Consider the following 26,780-nt stretch of genomic DNA (forward strand, 5'->3'; position numbering starts at 1 on the left):
AGTTCCTCCTCAGCTTTTCAATTAATGGCTTCAGGAGTGATTGATGGCCATTGCCTAACTCTGATTAGGAATTGTGAAATGGTGATATTCTAACACTCCTGCATTTATTAACTGGAATAATTCTACATATTTTATAAATTCTTCCACTCAATTATTTGATTACCCTAGGATAAGGCAGGATGAATGCTTCTTTGTCTCCAAGTAATCAGTTTCCAGAATTAACTCCTTAATACCCCTCCAAAGGTGACTGAATTGGTTTATCTTTGTTTGCTATTAACATTTGGAATGCATAATTTACATATTTAAATTGTTCTGGTCCATTGTAGTTATAATCCATAATCTCTTATCCATACAGAGATTATCAAATTACTTTTGAGAAAAGATGGTGGTATTTGAGAGCTTTCCTGCTTTGGTGAGAACTGATAGGTATTACTGTTAATTTTTAGATGTGAAATGGTACCATGATTTTGTTGGAAGAGAAATGTGTTATGTCAAATCAAATAACATCTCTCAGATTTGCTCAAAATAACCTGGGGGCAAGTAGGTTGGGATATAGATAAAATAAGTTTGGCCATAGGTTGCTAACTTTTCAAGTTAGTATAAAACTATAGTCAACTATTGTTCATTATATTATTCTGTTGTATACAGTTGAAAAAATCCATAATGAAGTTTTAAAACTCCCATTTCAAGAGTAAAAGTTACCTATTATTAAAAAAGTTTACAACAGAAAACCAGGAGAAAGCACACAAACTTAAGTTCAGCTCATATCCAACCAGATAGTTTCTGAAAATGGTATCATGCAAGAGGAAAAAATATACATGCAAGAGGAAAAAACTGATTTATTACACAACCTCACTTTCCATTAAAAAAATTTTGGATATTTGAAGTTAAGAGATAGTATGAAAAGTGTGATTCTTAAAGTATTCTTTATTAAGATCATTAAAAGTTGTAGAAACAACTTTATTATTATAAAGGCACAGGGAGACAGTTCTGATAAAATATTCAAATTAAACAGTAACTTACAGTACAAAAGACAATTTTAATGCACATACAAACCCCAAATGTCTGATTCAAAAATATTTTACTGTGTCTATTAATGGGCAATGATTAAAAATATAAATTGCTGCTGTATAATAAATATCTGATAGTGAACATCTTGATAGCAAAGTGAACAAAATATTTATTGCTTTTCACATACATATTTTTCCCTGTAATTTAAAATTCCTAATTCTTTTACTATCTTCTCAATCTTTCCACATAATCTCATGGGGGAAATGGTAGTTGTAACAACTACCTCCAGTAGCAATCACTGCTGGCAGTGTTTTCTCACTTCCTGTTCTGCAATCACAATCACTTTTCCAAAGTAACATGAACGTTTGCTAAGCCACATGAAGACAACCCTCTGTGACTGGCATTCTAAAGTTTGTAATGAACACTTATCAAATATAAAAGGTGCTGTTTTGAAAATGTGTACTTTATTTAAGTTCTGAGTAAGTGGAGAATGTTTGACAAATCATTTTACCTACTCCCCTCAAAAGTTTCCTGAAGTTGTAAAAAGTCAGCTTAGTAAAATTTCTAGCACTTAAATGTTTCTTTGAGGGCCAGTTGATACCTGTAATATATGGATGTATAAAAATTGACATAATGCAATCTATTTTATAATGGAGAGACCTTACCCTTCTCCCAGTTTTTATACTGGGATTAACATTATTGATTTCATCATGCTTTTTTGTAGCAACCCAGTTATAGATGGTACAAGCAGAATTTCTATCACAACAGTAAAATAACATGAATGCACCATCTTATCTCAATGCTATTTCAACTTAAATATCTACATTAAAGTATTTGATAATCATTGTAAAGTTACTTAACCATATGTCATGTTCAGACAGTGTGTAGCAGCTAGTAATGTGCCTGGCACAGAGTTGATGGTCAATAAATAGTTGCCGAAAGAATGAAAAAGAAAAGAAAAACTTGGCTTTGGTTGTGCACATTTTAATCACTTTCTGATTTAGAATAAGGTCAGTCTAGAACTAAATACTACTGCACACTACACCAAACTTTGCTGTAAGCTAAAGCAATAATTCTAAACAAATAAACAAAAAAAGGATCACCTAGGTCAGTGATAGTCAATTTACATATTGTAACTTTTTAGAATAGCCCACAAATTTCACACATTAATTTTTTATCCACATACTTAAATTTGATTAACAATGGGGTAATGGAGACCAAGTTGGGCAGACTGGCTAAACTATGCTTTTCAATAAAAATTACTAGTCCATCAGTAAATAATGTTATAACGCCCAATTAAACTAAGATGATGACTACCATGTTAATGTCTGCGAAACTACCAATGAATATAAGGTAGGATATCTTTAAGTCACATATGCTTGGAAGCAGCTTAACTTTTGAACATAAAAGAATAACCAGGGAGATCTGAATGTAACAGTGACAGAGTTCTATTATTGAAAGTGTGATAAGAAGTAGTAGTAGGTGACCAATTTTAAAATCTAACCATGATACTAGATCTAACATTTCTTTGGCATATGCATTACTATCTTGGACTAGTTAGCATTTAAAAAATACTGTGTTGTTTTTTTCCCTCAATCAAAATTAATGTTAAGGTGAAGATTGCTAGCATACTCTTCTTAAAGCCTTTTAAAGGACAAGATGACATTTTGCAACATATGCCAAACTTCATGTTTAGTGTACACTTATAGGCATAGAGGGATGTAACTGTTAAATAATCTTAAATGATTTCATGCAATGGTGAAACCACAGAATGTGGAGAGAAAAGTATTTACACAATAAAATATTCAGCTCTGAAAAAACAGTAAACTTGGGAATCTTGCCCTAACAGTAAATGTGTACCGCATAGCACTGAACAAAAACTAGTTCAAATTTAAATAAACAACTAGAGTAACCTGAATGTGTAAAATTTAATAAAAAACATAAAAATGGGGGTGGGGAACACCTACACATCAGAAGGAAAAAGTGGCCTATAAAACAGGCCAATCTAACTTGACATTCAAAGTAAATGCAAGAGATTCACAAAATCATGATAGTAATGCAAACTAAGTCAAATACCAAGTACCCTTTGATACACAAGCCAAAGTAACTATCAGACTCATTTCCAATAGCTTCACGATATTCATTAATCCACTCAGGCATTCAGGGGAGCGAAGCAGTCAATGATAGCTCAAGTCTCCAAAGTGTAAGAACAAACTTATTTGCAGAAGCGTCATGTAATTTTTGAAGTAATGTCTTATTTTGATGTTAACATAAGATCTATCAGTGCAACTTTATCATCTTCTGAATGTATTACTTCCAAATTTCATTTTGCCATATAGTTTTTGGTGGTTTAGTTTCAGCCAGTGCTATTTAAATGGAAAAAAGGAAAGTTCAGCATAGACTACCTCACATTGTTACTTAATTGTGCTAGATATTCACGCAGCTCTTTTGCAGCTTGGAATCTGCCATAGCGTTTCTTTGGGTTGGCACACTCATCCAGCAAGGCCTCTAGTCGGCCATCTTTGGCAATTTCACTTGGTGGATCATGAAGGAGTCCTCCAGAAGTGCCACGCCAGGTGGCATGTCTGGATAAGAGGTTCTGACAAACAGCATAATAATTGTGGTCCACAGTTGCACGAGCACAAAGAATTTCTTTCGAAAATGATAAGCAAGCCTCCTTATCACAGTCATCAAATTTGCTTTCATACCATACATCCCAATTTTCAGGTTTATCTGTGAAAGGGGGAAAAGCAGAAAGAGAAAAATACATTTTAAAAATGTTTTCATTGCTTCCCAAAATACACTTCACTAATTACCACAGTAGTATTTCTTGCTCCAGTTGTATTATAATTTTAAACATTTAAATATATTAACTTATATAGAAACATTTATCAGGAGTTAGCCAACGTCAGGCCGAAAGATCAGATAAGGCCCCTACTACTTAAAGAGTTTAGTCTGGATAGAAACTTTCCACCATACAGAGGAAGTACCATACAGAGAAGTAGGACACAATGCTACAACAGTACACAGGAAGCAGTACTCCTGCCTGGGGCTACAGAAGGCTGCAGGGAGAATATCTGATTTAGGTCTTAAAACAAAAGGCTAAGTCTGAAAAGAAATGAGGGAAAACAGTAGTGTAGGCTCAGTATAGTATGTGCAAAGGCAAGGACTTAAGGGATTGTTCCAGCTGATTTAGGAGATAAGTAGTTCACTGAGGCTAGAGTGTGAGACAGCTCCTGGAGAGAAAGTATAGAAGAGCCTAGAGAAATAGGTTGAAACTTGGGTGGTCATGAACATGATTTCTTTTACAGGAAGGTAACTCTGCGGGCTCATGAGTGGCTCAGTGGGTTCAGCATCGGACTCTTGATTTCTGCTTAGGTCACGATCTCACAATTCGTGAGTTTGGGCCTGGCATCAGGCTCTGCGCTGACAGTATGGAGACTGTTTCAGATTCTCTCTCTCTCTCTCTCTCTCTCTCAAAATAAATACACTTAAAAGAAAAAGAAAAGGTGACTCTAGAATGAAGACGGGAGGGATTAAGATGATGAGAGCAACTAATAGTCCAGATAAAAAAGCCACATTGTAGAAACATAAGAGACAAAAATTAACAGGTAAGTTTAAGTTGAAGGTTCTAAATGGATGACAAGGTCAACAGTATTTACATAACAGGGTTAACATTTCATATGGAGAGAATAAATATAAAGTACCTACGAGGTATTCAGGTAGGCATATCATATGTGCAATTAGAAATTGACTTGAAACTTAGTACTTTAACTTTTAATGTTTATTTATTTTTGAGAGAGAGAGAGAGAGAGAGAGAGAGAGAGAGAGCGCGAGCCGGGGAGGGGCAGAAGAGAGGGAGACACAGAATCTGAAGCAGGTTCCAGGCTCTGAGCTGTCAGCACAGAGGCCGACTCAGGGCCCGACCTCACAAACCATGACTCAACCGACTGAGCCACCTAGGTGCCCTGAAACTTAGTACTTTGAAGTCAGAGGTACAGTACACATATTTAGAATGCATCAACATAAGAATGCTTGATGGAGCCAAGAGAAGAACTGAATTATATTGGAAAGTGTGTTGAAAGCAAAGAAAGAAACAAAGGGCAGAACCTTTGGGACTTAAGGGGTTGGTAGAGGAGAAATTAGTGAAAAAAATTCATTCAGCAAATCATTATTTGAGTGCCTACTCTATGGCAGGCAAGGGTATATACTGGCAAACAAAATAGTAGATGGTTCCTGCCTTCACTGGCTTACAATCAAGTATGTGAAATGGTCATTAAATAAACATTATCATAAACAGTGGAAAATGCTATGAAGGAAACAAACATTTTTAACAGTAGAAAGGTTTAAGAAAGAAACAACCCTCCCTACCATTAGATACGGTGGTCAAGTATAACATTTAAGCTAAGCTTCAAAGGACAAGTAGCTACCTATTTATAGGAAAGAGGTGAGGTGAGGCATTTTAGGCAGAGGTCACTGCATTACGGGAAAGCCCAGAAGTAAAAGGTTCATTCAAGAAACCAAAAGGCCACTGTAGCTGAAGCATCAAAGGCAGTAGACAGAGGGATATTAAAAGTGATGCAGATTGGGCCCTGGTAAGAAGTTTGATTTTATTTTTTTCTTTAGGTCTCTTTAACGTTTCTTTTGTACACAGAGAACATAACTCAATCTTTCACTTGAAACGTTTACAAATACGTTACAAAATTTAAATAAAACATTGGTTCACTTTAAGCGCTTACATTATTTTGTAAATTGAAGTATAATTAATATACATTGTTTTATTAGTTTCAGGTACAAAACATATTGACTCTTCTATATATTATTCAAAGCTCACTATGATATGTGGTCACCAACTGTCACCATGTTATTACAATATTATTGACTATATTCCTTATGCTATACTTTTCATCCTTGTGACTTATAACTGGAAGTTTGTATTTCTTAATCCTCTTTATCAATTCTTCCCATATCCCCTCTGACAACCATCAGTTTGTTCCCTGTATTTAAGAGTCTGGTTTTTTTGTTTTTTACATTCCACATGTGAAATCATGGTATTTGTCTCTTTCTTCCTGAATTATTTCATTTAGCATAATGCCTTCTAAGTCCATCTTGCAAATGACAAGATCTCGTCCTTTTTTATGGTTAATATTCCCTTATACACACACACACACACACACAACACTTCCTCTTTATCCATTCACCTTAAGTTGCTTCCATATCTTGGCTATTGTAAATAATGCTACCATAAACATAGGGGTGCATACATCTTTTCAAATTGATGTTTTTGTTTTCTTTGGAAAATACCCAGTAGTGAAATTACTGGACCATATGGTGCTTCTATTTTTAACTTTCTAAGGAACCTCCATATTGTCTTCCACAATGGTTGCACTAATTTACATTTCCACCAATAGTCCGTGATGGTTTCCTTTTCTCCACATCCTCACCAACACTTGTTACTTCTTCTCTTTTTGTTACTAGGTATTCTGACTGGTGTGAGGTGATATCTCATTGTAGTTCTGATTTGCAATTCCCTTATGATCAGTGATGTTGAGCATCTTTTCAGATGTCTGTTGGCCATCTGTATGTCTTCTCTGGAAAAATGTCTATTCAGGTCTTCTGCTTATTTTTTAATAGGATTGTTTTTTTGGTGTTGATATTTAAGTAGGAGTTTGAATTTTACCTAAAGAACAATGGGAAGTCATTAAAAATATTGAGGGAGGGAGTGATAAGATCAGCTTTATGTTTTAAGAAAGAAACTATGTGAGTATAAGGAAACCAAAGGACGGAAGAATTGCAGGAAGTTGTTACTTATCAGTCACTTCACGAATTTGGCAATTAGGTGGTTGCTAATGGTAATACAGGATTTTAAGTCAGGTTCTAATGGGTGGAGGCATGAATGGAGGCTGAGGGAGTAGAAACAGGAAGAGTAAACAATGTATTTAAAAACCGTTGAAAAATGCAGGGCCTTGGAAAAGTCTTAGACATATTTGTTTATGGGGAGGGAAGAGAAATTGGATTTTAAGGAAGGAGTGGGAAGCTGAAGATAAATAACGCAACGAGTTCTCAGAGAAGGATCTACTCTGAAATAGAGAAATTAACGTGTATGGTTTTTACTAGTTTAGATAATAAATGAAAGGACACTGCGGGAGTTGCCACAGCAAAACCTCAGTGTCCTTGTGAAAGAAAAAATAAAGATGATTTCCCAGAAAGAGGTCAGAAAAGAAGGTAAATAAATAAATATGACATTTTGTAAAGTAGATATTTAAACAGCTTTCCTGGGTGGCTCAGTCAGTTAAGTATCCAATTTCAGTTCAGGTCATGATCTGAGGGTTCGTGAGTTCAACCCCTGCGTTGGGCTCTGTGCTGACAGCTCAGAGCCTGGAGCCTGCTTGGGATTCTGTGTCTCTCTCTCTCTGACCCTCCCCTGCTTGTGCTCTCTCTCTCTCTCAACAATAAACGTTAAAAAAAAAAAAAATTAAACAGCCCTTCAATGAGACATTTCAAAAGTGGCCAGAGCTAAAGTAGCACTGGACCAATGGTCACTGTATGAACACACTTGTGCAGTTGTATTTATCCAAGCTTAGGAATTAGTTGGTATAAAACTGTGACATGTATTCCAAGAATGTCTGGATAAAAAAATTACAAGAAATTATTTTTAAAACACTGGAATGAAAATTTTAAAAGCTGAGGTAAGTTGCACAACTTTGTGAATATACTAAAATCCACAGAACCGTACACTTTATTTTTCAATTTAATGTTTATTTTTGAGAGAGAGATGGGAGTGTGAGCCAGGGAGGGGCAGAGGGAAGAAGACACAGAATTTGAAGCAGGCTCCAGGCTCTGAGCTGTCAGCACAGAGCCTGGCGTTGGGCTTGAACTCAAACCAGAGATCGTGACCTGAGCCAAAGTCAGACGCTTAACGGACTGAGCCACCCAGGCACCCCTGAACTATACATTTAAAAAAGAAAAGCATGATGGAATCCGATGAGACACTCACAAATGCAGGAAGAAGTTAAGTGGGGAATAAAGCACTCTAGCAGGCTGTTTACTCCCTGTGGGAGGATCTACATAGCAAGTCAAGAAATAATCAGAAAAGAGTTTGGTGAGTATACAATCAGAACAAGGTACTGGGAAAAACCAAGTATTTAACAGGATCAAGAGATGATCGTGCAAAACCTAAGTGCCAAACTAATAAATTTTTGTTAATTTTCTGCATTTCCCAGATGCCATACATTTTTGGTCTGAGTTCATCAAAAAATCCTCATAAGACAGGAGAAGAGGGGATTAAAAATATAAGACATTCACCATAGAGCAACAATCTTTCAATTTCTTTTACTAAGTAGATTAATTACAGAGTTACAGGCTTTGTCTCTGACACTTTAAAATTCCTGTGGCATTTAATCTTCAAAACACTTCAGACAGTCTGCCCACCTATCCTATGAAAAGCTCACAAATAAATGGAGAGGAAAGTTTTGGGTAAGATGTAATAATGTCAAACCGAAGTTAGGGATCTGCAGTGCTAGAAATCATCTAACGGTTAAACAAACAAACAAAAAAATCACCGTTGGAACCCCACAGAACAATGGAACACAGAACATCACTGTAAGAGATCCCACAGGAAAATAAGACCTCCATGTTTACTCTGGTAGTCTGTCACTATATAAAAACTTAATTCTGCATTACACTCCTAAACCACAAACTGTAGCAGACTACATGAAACACACACACACACACACACACACACACACACACACACACACACAGTATACCTGGACATTTGAACTCAAAGGATATTTTACTAAATATGGAGAAACTCTGACTAAAAGTACAATAAACCAGTATGTGTTTACTGACACTGGTCAAATAAAACAAAGAGGCAAGGCTGCCATCTAAGAAGGAAACTAAAGGTTTGTTTCATATAAATGTAAACTTTATTTTATCATAGAAAAAATCTGTACAAAAAGCAAATCTAAAATTTATATACTTACTTTGTCTAATTAACCTTTTGTCGGCAACCAAAACATTTTCAGCATCCACAATGATTACCTTCCCATCTCTAGGACCAACTGCAAAATTGTCAAAGCTGACGTCCAGGAGGTAGAGTGCAAATTCAAAGTCATTGTTTGTAAGCTGCTCAGCTATTTCCATCAATTGCCAAGCGAGGTCAACTCGTTTCTCCCATGGTGCATTAAAGTAACTCCACAGTTCTTCTCCAACGTAATTTACAGCCACCATTCTTCCACAAGCTCCAAGATATTTTGCAAATGGCCAACCTTCATCAGATGGAAAACTCTACAAAAGAATTATCTTCATATTACAAAAGATCCTGATGAAGATATCCTAGGTGTACCCCACCTCCCCCGATCCTCTTAGCAGAGACTGTTACTAGGCATGCACTTGATATTTCTTATTATATTCAGGAGTTGAAGAGAAATAAAGTTGATTTCTTTTCTAATTCATAACATTACTATGGACCTAAAATCTTTTTAAATAGGTAACTTTACATTATAAAGCTAAAACAGAGTAAGACTTGCTTATCAAAATTTCAGAACCAAACTGATGAACAAAACATAAGCCACCTTCCTTATTACCAAATCTAGAAGTATTTACATTTTCCTTTATCTTTCTAACTTGTTTAAGTACAATCAACCATCCTTTCTTTTGAATGAACAGCACTACAGGCCTATTAGCCAGCAAGTATTTACCAGGCAGCACACACTGTGCTGTACTGGCAAGAAGAGTGAATGAACTAAACAGAATCTCTAAAATAAAAATTTGAGAGGAGAAGACAGATAGCAAGCAAGTAATTTTGAGTATAATAAATGTCAGTTATTAAGAAGTAGTGTAGGTCCTAAGGGAGCATTTAATAGAGGCTATACCTAGTCCACAAGCGGGCAGGGGTAGAATTTAGTAAGGGATTCACATAAGTGTCTCTTTACCTATACCCCAAGAGTGGTAAAAAGCAGTCTGATATCCTATTGATGCAACCTGCACTCCAGGTACCTTTGGTCCCAAGTCAGTTGTTTCCCTTCCTACTCCCACTGTATTTTCTGTTCACCTTTAGCTCAACTTCAAAATTATTTATTATCTTAATCTTCGCAAGGTTTTCTAGGTTTTGTAATCACTGGGAAAATTAACTGGCTAAAACAAAAGTCTTCCATATTGATGAACAAGTCACTTTCAACTCAAATGTCAGGCTTTATCTAAAATACTTTCCAGTGCTAAAATGCCCAACTACAAAAATGAGCATTGTAGTGCAAAAGGATGGGAAGTAATGTTTTAAACAACTCCTTGGAAGATAACATGACTAGAGGAAGTTATGTTATGTGCCATTCCTTCAGCCTAGCATCTTTCCTTGAATTGGGGGAAAAATTGTAAGAGGGTATTTACACAAACACTGCAGGGGAAACAAAGGAAAACACTGCAGAATATAAATACAGCTTACTTCTATTGCTAAAAATTGAACAATCTATGTACATTTAAAGAGCTGGAGATGAGGCCTTTCTTCTTGGACCCCTTATAAAAATAATATTAACTTAACTCTGAACTTTCATAAAAGTGAAAAAATTCAATAATATCCTTAACATTAAAATGTTTGTCAACTTAAAAGCAAAAGGTTCTTAGAACTAAACTTCATCCATAATTACCTATTTTCATTTGTGATTTCTTTCAACTGTAACTATTAATGAACAGTAACTGTACTTGTTCTTTGTGTATGTAACTTTCTTTTAAGTTTTAGTATCTGCAGTTTTGTGATAAAACACTAATTATGTAAATTAAAGATATGATAGTATGAATCTTTACGTATAGTAAATGAATTGATTCAATTTTAATTCAGATCCAACATCTACTCTGATTCTTTAGCAATTAGAGGGAAGCACCCTTCTCCTCTTGTATCTGAGAATTTTTTATTTCTTATGGATACTGGGAAAAGTGACAGACTACTCATGTCCAAAGTGAACTGCTAAATCCGGTTTGCTAACCATGTGTTATTTTCAACTTTTTCTTCTCAATTTCAAAATACCTCCATGACCTTGAAAATTTACACAAATGATTACAAAAGATTTAACTGTTTCCCAGAAGTATCCATGTACAAAGTACCTGACATTAACAAAAAAAAGGAAAGCACTAAAAATTGGTAAATGGGAGATTATATACTTTTGTCCTGCAAAAAGTAAAACAAAAAAATTCCCTCATACACTATTGGTATATTATTCACATGTCATACTGTAAAACAGATACAAACATATCTTTGTGAAAATAAAATGGTCTTTGACAACAGGAGAAAAGGGAACCCTGCCAACATCTGCACATGTACAAATGCCTCCTTGTTTTTGGAGACTTTCCAACTGGCAAACGACAGTTAAATATACACTTCATTACCCAAGGCCCTCATAGAAGAGGATAAAATATATGAACAAATGTCACAGTGAGCAATTTTATATTCATACAATGATTTTTGACAATGTTAACTAAAATCCTGTTATGCCTCATTTTAAGAAGTGCACTACAATTCTTTCACATAGCTTGCTATCTAATCTTTTGGAAGAACTTTAATAAATGAATTCACGCTACTAGTTCAGATGACATTTTTTCATTGTATAATCAAAATAGTCAGATTTCATTAATGAGAAAAGAATTCTATTGAACACACTACAGTACAAAGAAAATGCTCAAAGGAAGCCGAAATATAATTTTTATTTAAAACAATTCTGGCTTAGCATCAAATTTCCATGGTCAGAGTTTGAGAGACAAAATTTTAAGATGTTACAGAGTGGACTTGGACTTGTTAAATGTATCAAGCAATGAGAAACACAAGTTCTTACTCTCTGATTCCCAAACTCCCACAGGGCAAAAACAAACAAACACACACACACACACACACACACACACACACACACAGCAGCTAGAATAAGAAATTTATTGCTGAGGTCCACAGGTTTTATTTTAAAACAAACCTTAAAATCAGATTTTCAAATTGCCTAGAACAACAGACACATAGTTTAAAGTAACCTGACATAAAATGTGTGTATTTTAATAAGTTATTTACAATTGAAAAAATATGTACAAATACTTTTCATTTGAAGGAAGGAGTCTTTAAACTTGGAATGATTTAAATTCTAACTGGACAGGAGGCACTCCAATTAATTGTTTATGGTTTTTTATCAGGTCTTAACCTACATCAAAGTGTAACATGTGAAGTCTTTAAAACTAAATATTAGTTCAAAAATGTACAAAGTTACAAAATAGTTATAAAACTATGTATTTCCATTACTGTATTTTTTTTCAATTAAGTTGGTGAGAACCCAAGAAAACTTCTAGGAGTATTATTAGCAATGTAGAAATTAAAAATGGATATTCAAGTATTAAGATACACATGACTGATAAGATTTAAATAAATATTAAATGCCTTCACTGTTAATTCATAAAATACAAAGTATTTTGAGTATGAAACCTAAGATAAATCTCTCTCTCTCTCTCTCTCTCTCTCTCTCTCTCTCTGGTAACAGAAAACTGCAAGTTACCTCTTGGATACCTGATAAAACCCAAATACTACTAATAACAATATTACATGCATCGAGAGTAGCTTAAAGCCAAAGTTACAAAAATAAGTAAACAAAACCACTGGTGACATTATATGTACATATTTGATATTAAAGATCAGAAAATGTAGATATCTTATGCTCTTTATGGTATATAACATTTTATAAAATTTGTATACTTAAAAGACAATATAATATACAAGTAGAATAATGGAACTGAAATCATAAGAGTAGCTTTAAGGTCCACCTTCAATCTGCATCTCACTAACAGTGACTGTGGCAAAGCCAAAACTTCTTAGAGCTTTAGCCTATTCCTCTGTAAAACTGGAATAATATTTGTACCACCACATATATTCATCAAGGCAATCCAAGGACCAAAAGAAAAATAGTATAAGATATACTTTGCAGATTTAATATTACTTTATAAAGAAATGCTTACCAAAACATTTCATTTTTCCTATTTATTTTATACTTCCTAAATAAATCTGCTAAATAAGAAATCCAGATATTCATCAAGAGTTACCCTTATTTTCATATCACTTACTGAAAGGCATCTAGGAATAATGAACATCTTCCAAATATAGTCAAGAACTACCAACCTAGAAAAGCATTGTTACTGTCCTCTAGTAGTTTCTAATTTACAATGAAATATACTAATTAGTCACCAAACTTTAAGTAATGAAAAATGTGTAGGGCATCTAAAAAAACACCAAAAATACAAAAAAAATTAAAACTTGGTAACATATATACACATAAACTCAACACTGTAATTCACTTTTCATTTACAATAGTTAAGTACCACAGAATAAATTCTAAGTGCTGAAGTAATCCATCATCTATTTATTGATCAAAATCAACCATCATGATAGTTTATATGATTTATAAAGAAGATGTGAAATCTAAGAATTCTAGAGTTGGAATGTATGTGAGTTGTAAATCTAGTTTAATCGTATTAGCACAGTTTAAATGATTTGCCCAAAGTCACAGAGATAAAAGGCTGATACAACCCCTCAATCCAATATCCTCCTGTTTCAGAAGTTTCTAAATTTTGGAAAGGTAACAGTCCATATATTACATACACCTATTATGCAGAGTCTGGGACATATTATGCTGAGAAAATAACGTAAGATTATACATTCTAAGTGGGATAAATTACATAAATTATCTCATGAGCTTTCATATATATGTTTTTAATTTGACAAAACCTTTGTCAAGTTTTTAAACTGGAATTGCAGGTAAGGGACTATAGGTTAACTCACATTCCACTGACTACTCAAGTAGCTGGAGTAAAAGAGAGTTAGGAGATTCAGTGTGGAATGAAGAGAATATAAATTTTGTATTAAAAAATTCTAGATCTAGCCTAACACCATCATGAAATGTAAGTAAACAGTTGTAAATAAAACATAGTCCCTATTCGCAGGAAGCTTTTTCAGCCAGAGTTGGGAGGATGGTTGTTAAATACACATAAATTATAAACTACACAATTTGTTACAAATTACAAAGTAAGAGTAGCTGAGAAAGAGTAGAGACCTATTTCAGACTGTGTGGTAAAGAAAGGGCAGCCTCTCTAAGGAAGTGCTACTTACGCTGAAATCTAAGAATGAAAATAGTATTAGATAGACTGGGGAGGGGGCAGTCAGAAAGTTCGAGGCACACAGTACAGACAGAAACCATCTTCTCAGAACTGAAAAAAAGGCCAAATCACCTTCAGAAAAATAAATGAGGAGGAAATGGCTTCAGGTAATAGTCTGGAGAGGAAGGAAGGGATCAAATTATGTTGGGACTTACACAATAAAACACAAACTCCTCAACATGGTCTATATGCTTTGGAAAACAACAACAACAACAACAACAACAACAACAAACAAAAAAAGGCTTAATATTCAGAAACATTGTACATACTGGAATTAAATATCCTGTGACATGTTATTCTTAACAACAACAAAAAGTTTTTACAATTAAACAAAAAAACACAAGTTTTTACAATTAGCACAATACCCTTTAACAACCACTGTCCTACCAGATTACTAAGGTCATTTTATACTGTCAGAACAGTTATTTTAAAAACACATACAACATACAAATAAAACAAATTAAAATAAAGTTAACTCTAGCACTTGTGATCTATTATCTTTTTCTTTCTCCTTACATGACCAAAAGTAGGGTTTGCGTACTAAATTTAAAAGACTATACTTCCTTTAATACAGGAAATAAATTATTTTAATGACATTTACTAACTCACAACATTCCATTAAAAGGAATGTAACTTTGAAGTTTACCTAAAGAGGAGACGTATTACAAGATTCACTTTGTAAAGAAGAGAATCCCTAGTACAAAGAAACTGACTTGAAAAAAAATCTATTATCAAAACATACAATCTAAAATCTATAGGTTTTCTACAGGACTGGCATTTCGGCACACACACAAATTTAAACTTGGGAATGCTTATAGAAAATGAATGTTACCAAAAGAATAGATTCAATTTGTTTCGAATTATTTTTAAAAGCCCAAATCTGAACAAAATCCCACTGTAGTAATGCATGTTATAACAGCTGTTCACAGAGATTAGTCAACTGTACTGGTGACAGACTAATGTGTTCACAGTTTTGTGAACTGTCTGGAGGGGGAACATAGTAAAATTACTGGGATAATTTAATGGTTACCTAATTTTTGCTAAAACTTCTCTGAGACTTTAGTTTCTTAATTTTATACTGCCAAATAGTGGCCAAACTCCATTGTAAATAGTATAGAATCTTAATAATCTCAAGATTTTCAAGTTAAGAATATGTTCTATTTACTTCATTAAGTAACTTTTCCTTAAGTTTTTATTTACTAATTTTGAGAGAGAGAGAAAGAGAGCATGTGGCGGGGAGAGGGGCAGAGTGAGAGGGAGAGAGAGGACCCTAAGCAGGCTCCACGATCTCAGCACAGAGTCTAATGCAGGGATCAAACCCATGAACCATGAGATCATTAACTACCTGAGTCGAAATCAACAGTCGGATGCTTTACTGACTGAACCACCCAAGCACCCCTAAATAATTTTCTGAATGCCATCTTCTACCCACCTCGAATTCCAACAATATTAAGCAATGCCTTTAAAATACCAAAGTTATGTTATTTCACTGAATATCATGTCAACAGCTATTTCCAAAATTGGAAACTAATGTCAAAATGCATCAACAAAAAATTTATATAAGTTTAATAGAAATTAATAGTCTAAGATGAATAAATGCACTCTCCTTACCAAAACAAAACAAAACAAAAAAACCAAACCCACTTGGCCACATATTTTAAATATGCGTAAATTTACTAGTTTCGACTGATGTTTTCTTAACTACTGTCACAATCAGAAAGTGTGATTCACATTTCTAAGTTGAAATACGTATCTATAAACACCATACTCAAACACTGACTTCTAATAAGACAAAATTTCCAAGAAAGAAAAAGAATATAATAAGCTTCTTTTGGACCCACTAACCTAAGAATGCTACCTTGCTTTCTTCAGTCAAGACTTGATTTCTTTAAACAGTCTGCCAAGTAGAACAGTAAGTAGTAACTTACTTCCCTGGTTCCTTAAAAATGTAAGCAGAATTAACATCACCCTTCCAAAAAAGCCTCAAATATCCTCTGGTTGCAAAGTATCTGTTAGACCTAATGCCTGGTTTTAGATTTGTGTTTCTGTTGTTGCCTTAAACTCAATAAAGAAAACAAAACTCTTGGTTCCCCTACCCCAAAGCCTGGGGTTCCTCATCATCATAAAGAGTTACTCTTTAGTTAGTTGCTCAGACCAAAATCCCAGGAGATAGACTTTATTTTTCTGTTCCATCACACCTTACATATCAGCAAGTCATTTGAGCTACTTCTCCAAAATATATCGGTTCTGTCATTTTTATAACCTTCATCGCAACCATCTTAATCCAAACCACCATGCTCTCCCCCAAACTTGTGCAAAAGCTTTTCAGATTTCTCTTACCCCATACAACCCATTCTCCACAAACCAAGCCCTACTCAAAACACTTCTATTGTTTCACATTGCTCTGAAATAAAATCCTAAACTCATTTAGCAAGGTTACAAGGCTGTATAGGATAAGATCCTTGTCTCCCTCTATGATCTTCTATTCTACCATGCTTTCCTACTCCCATGCTCTTTACTCCTCTGGATTTGCAATATCTCTTGTTCAAAAACACTGCCCTCAGATCTTTGCACCACTGGCTTTTTCTCCCATTATTCACACCTCAGCTAACCTGTCATTTTTCCTGACCACCCAATTTAGAATATTCTATCCCCAATCCAATTCTCCATCACAAGAGTCTGCTTTATTTTTGTAGTATGTAAAATCTGAAATTACCTTGTTTTTTGTTTGCTGTCTACACCTAGTGCCCCAGAACACAAAGGCTGCACAAACTGTGACCTGGCCTGCCATCTTCACTGTACCCTAAGTGTATATAGATCAGTTCCTGGAACTACTGAGCAATGCCACAGAATTCCTGCCAGATCTTTTCACCTCATAGTTAAAACTCCAAGTGTGCATGAGAAAGGCAAAATATGGAGACCCTGAGGCAACATACCTACCTCAGATAATAGATCTTTTTTTTTTTTTAATCTGTTTTAATGTTTATTTTTGAGAGAGAGCACAAGCTGGGGAGGAGCAGGGAGAGAGGGAGACACAATACAAAGCAGGCTGCAGGCTCTGAGCTGTCAGCACAGAAGCCCTACACAGGGCTCTAACTCACGAACCCCAAGATCATGACCTGAGCCAAAGTCAGACGCTTAACTGACTGAGCCACCCAGGTGCCCCCATGATGATAGATGGATCTTTTAAGATTCTCAGAGTCTAAGAAATTAGACCAGACCTAACCTTTATTTCTAAAATTATCATTTAGTTTCTGTACTATTTAGAATTATTAACCTGTAATAACTTACAGAGAACAAGTGAACTTTTGCTTTGTATTACTGTGTCTTTATCTAAACCCTATTTCTTACAACAGTCTTTCTGTTTCATCGGGGACAAATCCCTAACCCTCCTTTTAATTACTACTCAAAAAAAACCTATAGCCTAAAGCTGCTACAGAGGTATTTAAGATGTGTATATATATGCAAATAAGGTAACATTTTGAAGGTTTGTCAAAGGAAGAGTAAAATGTGTATTTCTAAGATACCAACATAACGTACTAAAGAACTTTTCAAGTACTACACCTATCTAAAAATGAAATGAGTTGATTTGCAAAGTAGTAACATATTGTAAAAAATTTTACAATTAAAGACATTTTGTGTATTTTACTGAATAGTCGCATCGCCTTTAATCTTTAAAACAATCTTGCTAGATAACTGTTATAATTCCTATTTTTTTGATTAAAAAACCGACGCTCTAAAACTTTAAGTGACCATTCAACAGCTTTGAGGTAGTAGAGAATGCTATCACAATACTGCCCCTACCACTCCTCTCATCCCCCCTGACCCCATCCACAGGCTAAATCCCATTTATCCTTTAGAACTCAATTCCTCTGTGAAATTTTTCCTGGTATTCACTCCTATAAAGATACGTTAAGATGTCCCTCCCTAAACGAATCATTTGACAGAGTGCAGGCACCTTTTTTTTTTTTTTTTGGTAGGGCTTATAATGCTATAGTGATTATAACATTCATTTATATATGTACCTCCTACATAGTAAGTTACCTGCTGCCTAGACAGATCCTTTGAATCCAGATATCTTATAACTGACTATTTACCAAATGAACAAATAAAATCCAGTTCTACAAGTCCAAAGAGCTTCCAGGCATTTCATAGATAACTCCCTATCAAGAATCAATTTTAGTAAGGACATACAAATTGGATAAGAGATTTGATTACATAATTTCAAACCTTTCAGGGTCTATGACTGGGATGTGTAACCATCCACATCTTACAGTAGTAATTTACAATCATTTACTAACCTTCATTATAAGTGCAGGGAAAATGCAGGGCTTATATTCTAAGGTAGTAGTAGTTTTATACATAATGAATGGAAAGTTAAGAAAGAAAAAATGTCAGCATTCTGTGAAGTTAGCAGTAATGACTGCAACACAGGAAGTAGGCCAGAGACCATAAACCAGAAAAACAAAATAAAAACCAGTCTGATGATCTGCTGAGAAACTGACTACCCATGCCTAGAAAGCAGACCCAAAAAGTAAGCTTATCTATTCCCTAACGTGTGAGGAGTATGTGCTGATCCATGTGGTGGAAATATGAAGGGAAATAGTTGGAAGATCAGACAAAAGAACAGAAAGGACCTCAGAATTAATAATGGTGAGAAGATATGAATAAATTCAGAAAATAGGCCAGTGGAGCAAAATTATTTTGCTCCACTGATCTGGAAGTGGTGCTTTCCTAAGAGTGACTGCCTGTTTCTATGGGCTTTCCAAAATAAAAGTCTCTTTTTGGATGAGAGGTAGACAGAATTATTTTATTATTTCAGTTTTTTTTATCAAGTGTTGATGCAACCTCTGAGAAAAAAAAAGCAGAAAAACAATAAAACCTCTAGATTTAAGGTTATGAATTAGATAAAAAAGTGCTCTATTTAGAACTACCTAGTCAGAAACATCTCTGAACACTAAATCTGGGAACGCAGTTACCACAATTGTATCTGGTGGGAGAGAAGTAGGTGGCTCCCTAAGCTATTACTTGGCAAAGAAACTCCCGAGACAGTCTGGAACATCCTTTCAAAACTTTGCTACTGCCCCACAAGACACTAGGCTACATTTAGCTCCGTATTTTTTCCCTTTAAAGGCAATCTTTGTTTTTGTTCATTTTGTTTGAAACTAATTGTGGCTGTGTAAAAATTGGGGAGGAAGACAAGCTTGAAACAGGGTTCTCCAACCTGGTCTTCTCATACCCTCTTACCAGGAAGAGACCGAGCACCAAAACCCCCAATCCTCTTTTAGAAGTTTAAAATTACCAGTTAAAGTCAAGCTTAGAAAAGAAGTAGAAAAAGAGTAATTTTTCAAATCAAGAGTGTGAGTCTCACAGTTATTGAGGCTAAAAAGGAAAAGGACCTACTCCAATAGCCTCATTTTGTAGGTAAGCGAGTCCCATAAAGTTTATCAATTTGTCCAAAGTAAGACAGTTGGTTAAATGACCATAATCTTTTGTTTACTTCAAAAACTGTATATTAGGTAGTACATATTAAAAATATTTTTCCTTTAAGAAGGATTTGTTAAGGACAAAATAACATTCACTCCAAGTTTTCTGTAAAAATTCATCCTGTAATATAGGAATGGACTAAATTAATATAAATAAGTAACGGCTTATAGTCTAATAACTACCTTTAAAGTGATCCATATTCCAACCAAACTTCAAACCAACTGGTCAAATACACTAGATACAGTTACTTTTACCTTATTTAATGTCTAATATTTATTGAGTGCTTACTAGGCATGTGGCACTATATAATGTGTTTCGCATGTATTATGTTATGTACAAGAATTGAAATAAAAGTTAAAAACCCACACTGTAAGTGACAGTTACATACTGTAAAAATTAAGGAACTCCTATTAAACCCATGATGCAGGAAATTTAGGAAAAAGTTCTACAAATGTAGTGAAACAAATTTCCATTTCCTTCATACTATACAAACATGAGCTTTCTTTATTTCTGTAAGTAAGACTATCATCACTATCTCTAGGTCAAGTCAGATATACAGTTTGGGCTTCAGGAAATCCAGACAGCATTTTTCTTTAACAAACACATAGCTTCTATAAACTCAAGAATAGGGAACTACAAATATTGTTAGAAAATTTACCAAGAAAATAACAGAAAACATCTTGCCATCTTGCCAAACACTTTAACATCTTGATTTTCCAATATTCCAAGAATGCTATTAACAATATAGAATAAACTGGGGCGCCTGGGTGGCCGACTTCGGCTCAGGTCATGATCTCACAGCTCGAAGGCTCGTGGGTTCCAGCCCCACATCGGGCTCTGTGCTGACAGCTCAGACCCTAGAGCCTGGAGCCTGCTTCCAATTCTGTGTCTCCCTCTCTCTCTGCCCCTCCCCTGCTCATGCTCTGTCTCTTTCTCTCTCAAAAATAAATAAACATTAAAAAAAAATTAATAAAAAAATATAGAATAAATAATTCCCTCTCTCCATTTTTTTTCCACTCTCCATTTTTCCTCTCTCCATTCTTTTCTGTGAAAAGAAAAAGTATCAGAGTAGAGGATAAAGGTTCTAGCATTTTGTTACTTGACGTTCATAAAATTTTTTTAGAAGATGATAATCCTATGGCTGAACAACCTTCCTTTGAACTAGATAAGCTGCTGTAAAGGCTAGTAAAGCTATCCAACAATAAGAAGGGAGTTGTACTTTCATACTATTTCATACTGGGAAGGCTGTGTTACAAATCTATATAGCCTTACATACATAAGGTATGAGTGTAATAAGTCTTACAGACTTTTAATACCTTTCATGTCTTCTTTCAAGGCATAATAGAAAATTCAATTTGTTGTTTCTTAACATCAGAAGAGGCAATTTTTAATGGGCTAAATTTACATACATGTTTTGGTTCAAATATTTATTTTGGAAGCATGTTTACCATACTGGAACTTTTGTTAAGAGCAGTTTGATGAAGTCAGTTCAAAATACTTGTTTTTCTCCAAAGTAGTTTTTGGACAATATAAGAAAAATCTAATTTGTGACCAACTGTCCAAAAATTCAATAAGTAGCTCCCTCTCCTGGAAAAAAAAAAAAAAAAATGTAAGCTCCTCTTTATGCTGTAAAATACATGCTTGGATCTTTAAAAATATTTTTTAAAATACATGAACCAAAAAGTACATCTATACAGCCAAATTTTCTATCATTATTAATACCACATACTATCATAAATGGCTGTTAAGTTTTATAGAAACTATATAAATACTAAAATTGTACTTATTTGTCTAGTTAACAGAAAGTAATTAAACATCATTGACTTGACTTAGTATGTAACAATCTTTGTACCTAATCACAGAATTTTAAGATTCCTTTCACTGTAGTGGTTTTATACCATTATCAAACCTCAATTACATTGTTCATACTTCTTAACTCACTATTTTTTTCCAAAAGAGGAAAGGGTTCTATAAAGAAAGTAGCAGCTCTAGGAAAATTTCTTATTTAAATATAAATCTTATTCAACTTGCTTGTCATCGTGTTAAAAAAAAAAAAAAACAATATGAATGACTGGTATTAAAGACCTCAAATTTATATTTCTCATATCACTCAATAGTTAGAGAGCTAGGTTGCCTGAATTTAAAATGCAAATACAAAAGTCAAAATTAACAATGTTGATAAGTACATGTCCTCACATACTAAAAACAAACTCTTATCCCATAACCTATCTCTCACCCACCCACCAGATCAGAGCAATCGTGTCACTAAGTTTAAATTACAAGAACACAACTGATTTTTTTAAAGTTGTTTATCGCTAAAGATGAAAACAGAGAAAGACTTAAGTTTGAGGGAAGAGTTAATCAGAAAACAAGATACAAGCACACTTGGCTATCTCAACTATAAAGTAAACTGAAAATGTCAAGACAACTTCAAAATTCAAAAAATATAAAAGCTTCTCATATAAAGCAGACTTAGCATAGTGCAAAATGAATGCCAAGATATTTTTATAAAGCAGTGGATAATGTTATTAAAACATTAGTCCTAGAATTTGTTGATTCTAATACATCAATACTCATAATTACCTGATAAAAATCTTTCAACAGGCACCCTCTATTACAAGTGAGAAAATGTGTACTAAGATAGCTCCTTACTAAATCTTGACAGACTATCTGCAAATACACTGCTGAAGCTTTCTACAAGGACCAACATTCCTAATATAAACATCTCCTTCCTAATATAAACATCTATTTCTCAAAGAAAAAAGTTAAATGAAAAAAAAGTTTCAAATCAAATGTATATAAATGAGGACTTAAGCTTCACAGGCTGACTGCTTTTATTGAAATTATTTGGTAAAATAATTTCTTGCAGGGAAGTTTACCCTCTAAATTTTATATACCATTCATCGTTAAAGAGAGCAGTGTTTAATATACAATCTGTACCTTCTATGTGACTCGTTACATACATCCTATGACAGCTTAAAATTTACGAACACTCACACTAAAGTCTTGAGGCAAAGTATTTACTTCGTGTTAAAATTACTTGGCTGAACTAATTAAACGAAGCTGGTTTCTCTTAGCTAAGTTGGGTGATGGAGAACTTGAGAAAAGAAATATAAATGAATACCATATATTCCTATTCACGCTCTTCAGATTAAAAAAAACAAAAGAAAACCAAGAATCCTGTACAACCACACCCCCCACTAGTGACATTCTCAGCAGAACAGAAAGAGAATGAAGCATAACAAAGTTACTTGTGATTAATTTTAAGTTATCCTCCCCACCCTGTATTTGATAAACAGCAAAACAGGCATGGAAAAGGAGCAAGGTAACTTTCCTGCAATTACAGGAGGGATCACAATCCCACATTAGTCACCACTATCCAAGGACACCGCACTGAAGCTGGGTGGGAATGTGTAGAAACTCAGGAACTACTCCAATGGTCAACAGTTTTTCGGGTTTTGTTTTCTCTTTTTGCGGTCACCAGTAACAAGATGCCAACCTACTCGCCCCTAAAATGTACGTTTGTTTTCAAAATAAAGTCGCGTGAGAGCCAATAACTCAACTAGACCAGAGGTGAGAATCTCCTTCCCCTGTTTCTCACCCTGGCCTAACATGTCATCTTCTTCCTTCAGTCAAATTACTACATGAATACGGCAGGTCACAGAATCAGGATGAAAATGTCGGTCTTGGCCTCAAACCCTCCCAGTCCAAGTCCAAAGATGCCTTACTTTCTCCCCTTCCTAATCCCACTCAAAGCACGATTTATGGATTAACCTCATCCCTGACCGCAGTCTCCATTCCCCAGCTTTTCCTCAAATTAGCTGCCACATAAATGAGTTAAAGAATAAAACAAAGACTTTGGGGGCGAAGTTAGACCAGCCACAAAGAGTACTGAAGGGGAGAGCAAACGCGGTACAGAAACACTTGAGAAGAACTAAGAAAGATCCAAGGGCTCATGAACAGACTGCGCCGTGGAAGCGCAAACCCCGGCTGATAAAAGCAGAAAGGCTGGGAGAAGAGCCCAAGGAAACTCACAAGATAGACATTTTGGGAACGTACAAGACGCGCTCCCTCTGGTGTTTAAAGGATCCGCAGTCAAATCCAAGATGCGCTCGAGTCTAGATGCCAAGAGCAGACTCTCCACCAGCCAGGTCGCCCTCCGCAATCCGACACAGTGCCCAAGGGTCCCCCAGGGCCGCCCCCTTCCCACGCCCGCAGGCTGGCCCAGCCGGGCCGGGTCCAAACTGGGCAACGAGCGCGGGTGTAGCCACTTCTCCGACTCCAGTTCGCCCGCGCGGCCCTTCCCGGCAGGACGCCCCCCTCCCGGGCTCCGCGCCTACCTGTAGCACCAGCGGCTCGGGGTTGAAGGCCAGGGTCAGCAGCAGTTGCATACGCTCCGAGTCCTTGAGGTTGCGCAGCAGGAAGCTGCCCGAGTCCTTGGTCTCCGCGTAGCGGCGCACCAGGCGATCGAGCAGGCGCTGCGAGGGGCAGTGCACCAGGTCGGACCAGCCCTCCACCGCCTCCGGCGTGAGCAGCCGCACGTCGCCGTTGAGGCGCGCGAACTCGGTGCGGGGCATGGCCTGGAGCAGGTCGCAGCGGGGTCGGCCGGTGGCCCGTTTGCAGATGCTCTGGTCGAGCTGCGCCAGCTCGCGCTGCGAGCCGAGGCGCTTGAGCACCACTCGGCGGCGGCCGCCCTCGCGGGGCTCGCCGTACTGCGCGAAGTAGACGTTCTTCACGTTGAGGAAGTCCAGCAGGCGCAAGCGGCCCCACGCCTCGAACACCACCTGTCCGTTGAGGAAGCGGCGGCACCAGCTCGTGCCGAAGCACGCCGGGCACTTATTGAGCTGCAGGAAGCGCCGGTCGGCCAGCTCGTTGCGCTGCCAGGAGGCGAGCAGCGACGGCGAGTGCAGCACCATCAGCACCAACAGGCTGCCCAGCGCCGCCAGCTTCAGCGAGCGGGACAGGCGGCCCAGCTTCGGGGGCACCAGGCGCCACATCCCGCCCGCCGCCCGTCCACACGCACCCGGAGGGCGAGGGCACCCCGTGGGCGCCCCCGCCGCGCCGAAACCCGAAGAGCGACCGGCTGGGGCCCCCGGGCGAGAGAAGGAGCGAGGTCGCGGGCTGGGGCAGGAGGCGGAGTAGGTGTGTAAGAGAGAAAGACGGGGAGCGGGAAGGAGCCGACCAAAGCAGGCTGCGACTTCTTCCAGTCACTAGACTCCACAACTCTCGAGCTCCCTCCTCCGAGCTCCCCGCCCTCCGACTCCGGCGGCGCCTCCTTCACGCCAACCAAGTTATAGAGGAGCGGGAGGGGGAGGGAGCGCGGGGACCCGACGGCCGCGCGTCCGCGCGCGCGCACGCGCACTGTTCGCTCGGGGGCGCGAGAGCTGCGGCGGCGGCCGCCTGTGGGGCGAGCGGGGTCTCTGAGGAGAGGGAAGGAGGGACTCACGGAAGGGGAAGAGAAGCTGGAATGTCTCACAGCGAAAAGTAGCAACAGTGTAGGAAGGTGGGAAGGATGAGGTGCCCGCGCGTCCCTGACGCCTCACGCCCCGATTCGTACGCGCCGGCTCTCCAGAGAGGGAGAGGGGGCCAGGGGGCGGGGCTGGTGGGGCGGAGCGAGCGCGTCGCGCGCCGCCCGGAAAGCGTAAGCGCGAGCCCGCGGGGGTGGCTTTGGGGGCCGGCTCCTTGGGGGCGGAGCTCGAGCTTTTGGAGGAGGGATAGCTGGTGAGATCTGGTGGTAAAATGACTTTTAGTTAACGGTTAACCTCTTGTGATTGTTGAGTTTTACTGGGGCCTCTCTTTTGCCATCATGGAAACGGTCCTGTAAGAGGGGCCAAAAGAAAAAACGAATTGCAGAATTGCCACCCCCTCACTCACCGGACTGCTCACGCCCGGCGGAGGCAGAGGGGGCGGGGCAACGTGCTCCTCGCCTCTGACAAGGGTGGGTAGCGCGCCTGGGGGCGGGGCGAGACAAGGTACGCCTGGTGGGAGATCGCGTCTCTTAAGGCCAGCGCGCTCTAGGTCGGGGGCGGGCCTGCGGTGAAAACGTGGGAAAGGCGTGAGTTGTTGGCTGAGGGTTTGGGGACCGCGTCTTTGGCGTCTGTTATTATCTGCGGAGGCATCTTAAATTTCCTAAGCGGGTACGGAAAAAATGAAGTTAAAGTGTGATGGAGAGGGAACCGACGCGGCCTGGTGTCGCCGGGAGTTCTGCCCTAACTACTGCGAAGAAGCGGGGATGAGCAGTTGGCATGTTTGCCTTGCTGCCCGCCTGTTTTCACAGCCCGGCCCTAAAGCCGTTTTTTCCGGCTCAGAGAAGTGAATTTCCCGGCGCCGTCCGTGAGGAGCAGGCTGGTGCTTCAGGCCCACCCATCCCCCCGGCTCCGCCCCGCCCCGCCGCGTCCCCGGGCCCGGGCCTGCCCCGCGGTCTACGACGCGTTGCTGTGGCGGTAGCCATGGGGACTCGGGGCTGTCTGGCGCTCCACACAGGCGCTTTGGCTCAGATTCACGCCACGACTGCAAAACTAACTCGGAAATGCTGAACTATAGCGCCTTGTTTTGGTAAAAGTTTTAGGGGACCCGGGCTCTTTAGCAGTAGCTGAAAATACATAACCCTTTTTAGCTGAAGCGCTCGAATAGTTAACATGGGGAGTAGTTCTGAGAAAAAGGTGGCTCCTGATACGGTATTAAAAATCTGAGGCTTTACTGAATTCACTTCAGGGATTGAACAATGATTTTCAGAAGACACTGGTAACTGGCATGTATAGATAAACTCTACAAGGGCTTAATAAGAAACCTTTGTTCTGGATTATCAAATTTACTTCACTGTATCGTCCTCAACAGTTACTTGATTGCAAAAAAAGAAGCCATCCTCTTGCAAAGTACTGTTGAGTTTAATGTATTGTCCTTCCTGATATAAGAATTCAATATTCAACATAGAAGGGATTTTTAAATGATACTACATTGAATACAGACAACTTGGAAGATTTAGTCTTCAGAGCCTTGTATAAAATGATTAAGAAATTTGGCTTCTACAGCTAAGGACTTTCCGCCACCTTATTAATTAATTAATAAAATTAAATTTTATTTAATTTGCCTTCAAGCATCCCAAA

At 37.7% G+C, this 26,780-nt stretch overlaps 1 protein-coding gene across 1 annotated transcript; it reads right to left on the reverse strand.

Moving 5' to 3' along the window:
• Nucleotides 1–909: 909 nt before the first annotated feature.
• DIPK2A (divergent protein kinase domain 2A) lies at nucleotides 910–25,427 on the reverse strand. The gene is made up of 3 exons (XM_049628699.1): nucleotides 24,015–25,427; nucleotides 9,000–9,303; nucleotides 910–3,744 (listed from the first exon to the last, which is right to left on the reverse strand). The coding sequence occupies exons 1-3, from the start codon at nucleotides 24,669–24,671 to the stop codon at nucleotides 3,413–3,415; spliced, it is 1,293 nt and encodes a 430-aa protein (XP_049484656.1). The 5' UTR covers nucleotides 24,672–25,427; the 3' UTR covers nucleotides 910–3,412.
• Nucleotides 25,428–26,780: the final 1,353 nt, after the last annotated feature.

The sequence above is a fragment of the Panthera uncia genome, chromosome C2 (assembly GCF_023721935.1).
Source record: "Panthera uncia isolate 11264 chromosome C2, Puncia_PCG_1.0, whole genome shotgun sequence".
Classification (NCBI taxonomy): Eukaryota; Metazoa; Chordata; class Mammalia; order Carnivora; family Felidae; genus Panthera; species Panthera uncia.

Bases quoted from the DNA above. Each gene is read 5' to 3' on its own strand.
- DIPK2A (XM_049628699.1), bottom strand. From the start codon at position 24,671: ATGTGGCGCCTGGTGCCCCCGAAGCTGGGCCGCCTGTCCCGCTCGCTG. The intron at 9,304-24,014 runs GTAGGCGCGGAG...ATTCTTTTGTAG, and splicing joins CCGAGCCGCTGGTGCTACAG to AGTTTTCCATCTGATGAAGG. The intron at 3,745-8,999 runs GTAAGTATATAA...CCCCTTTCACAG, and splicing joins CAAAAGGTTAATTAGACAAA to ATAAACCTGAAAATTGGGAT.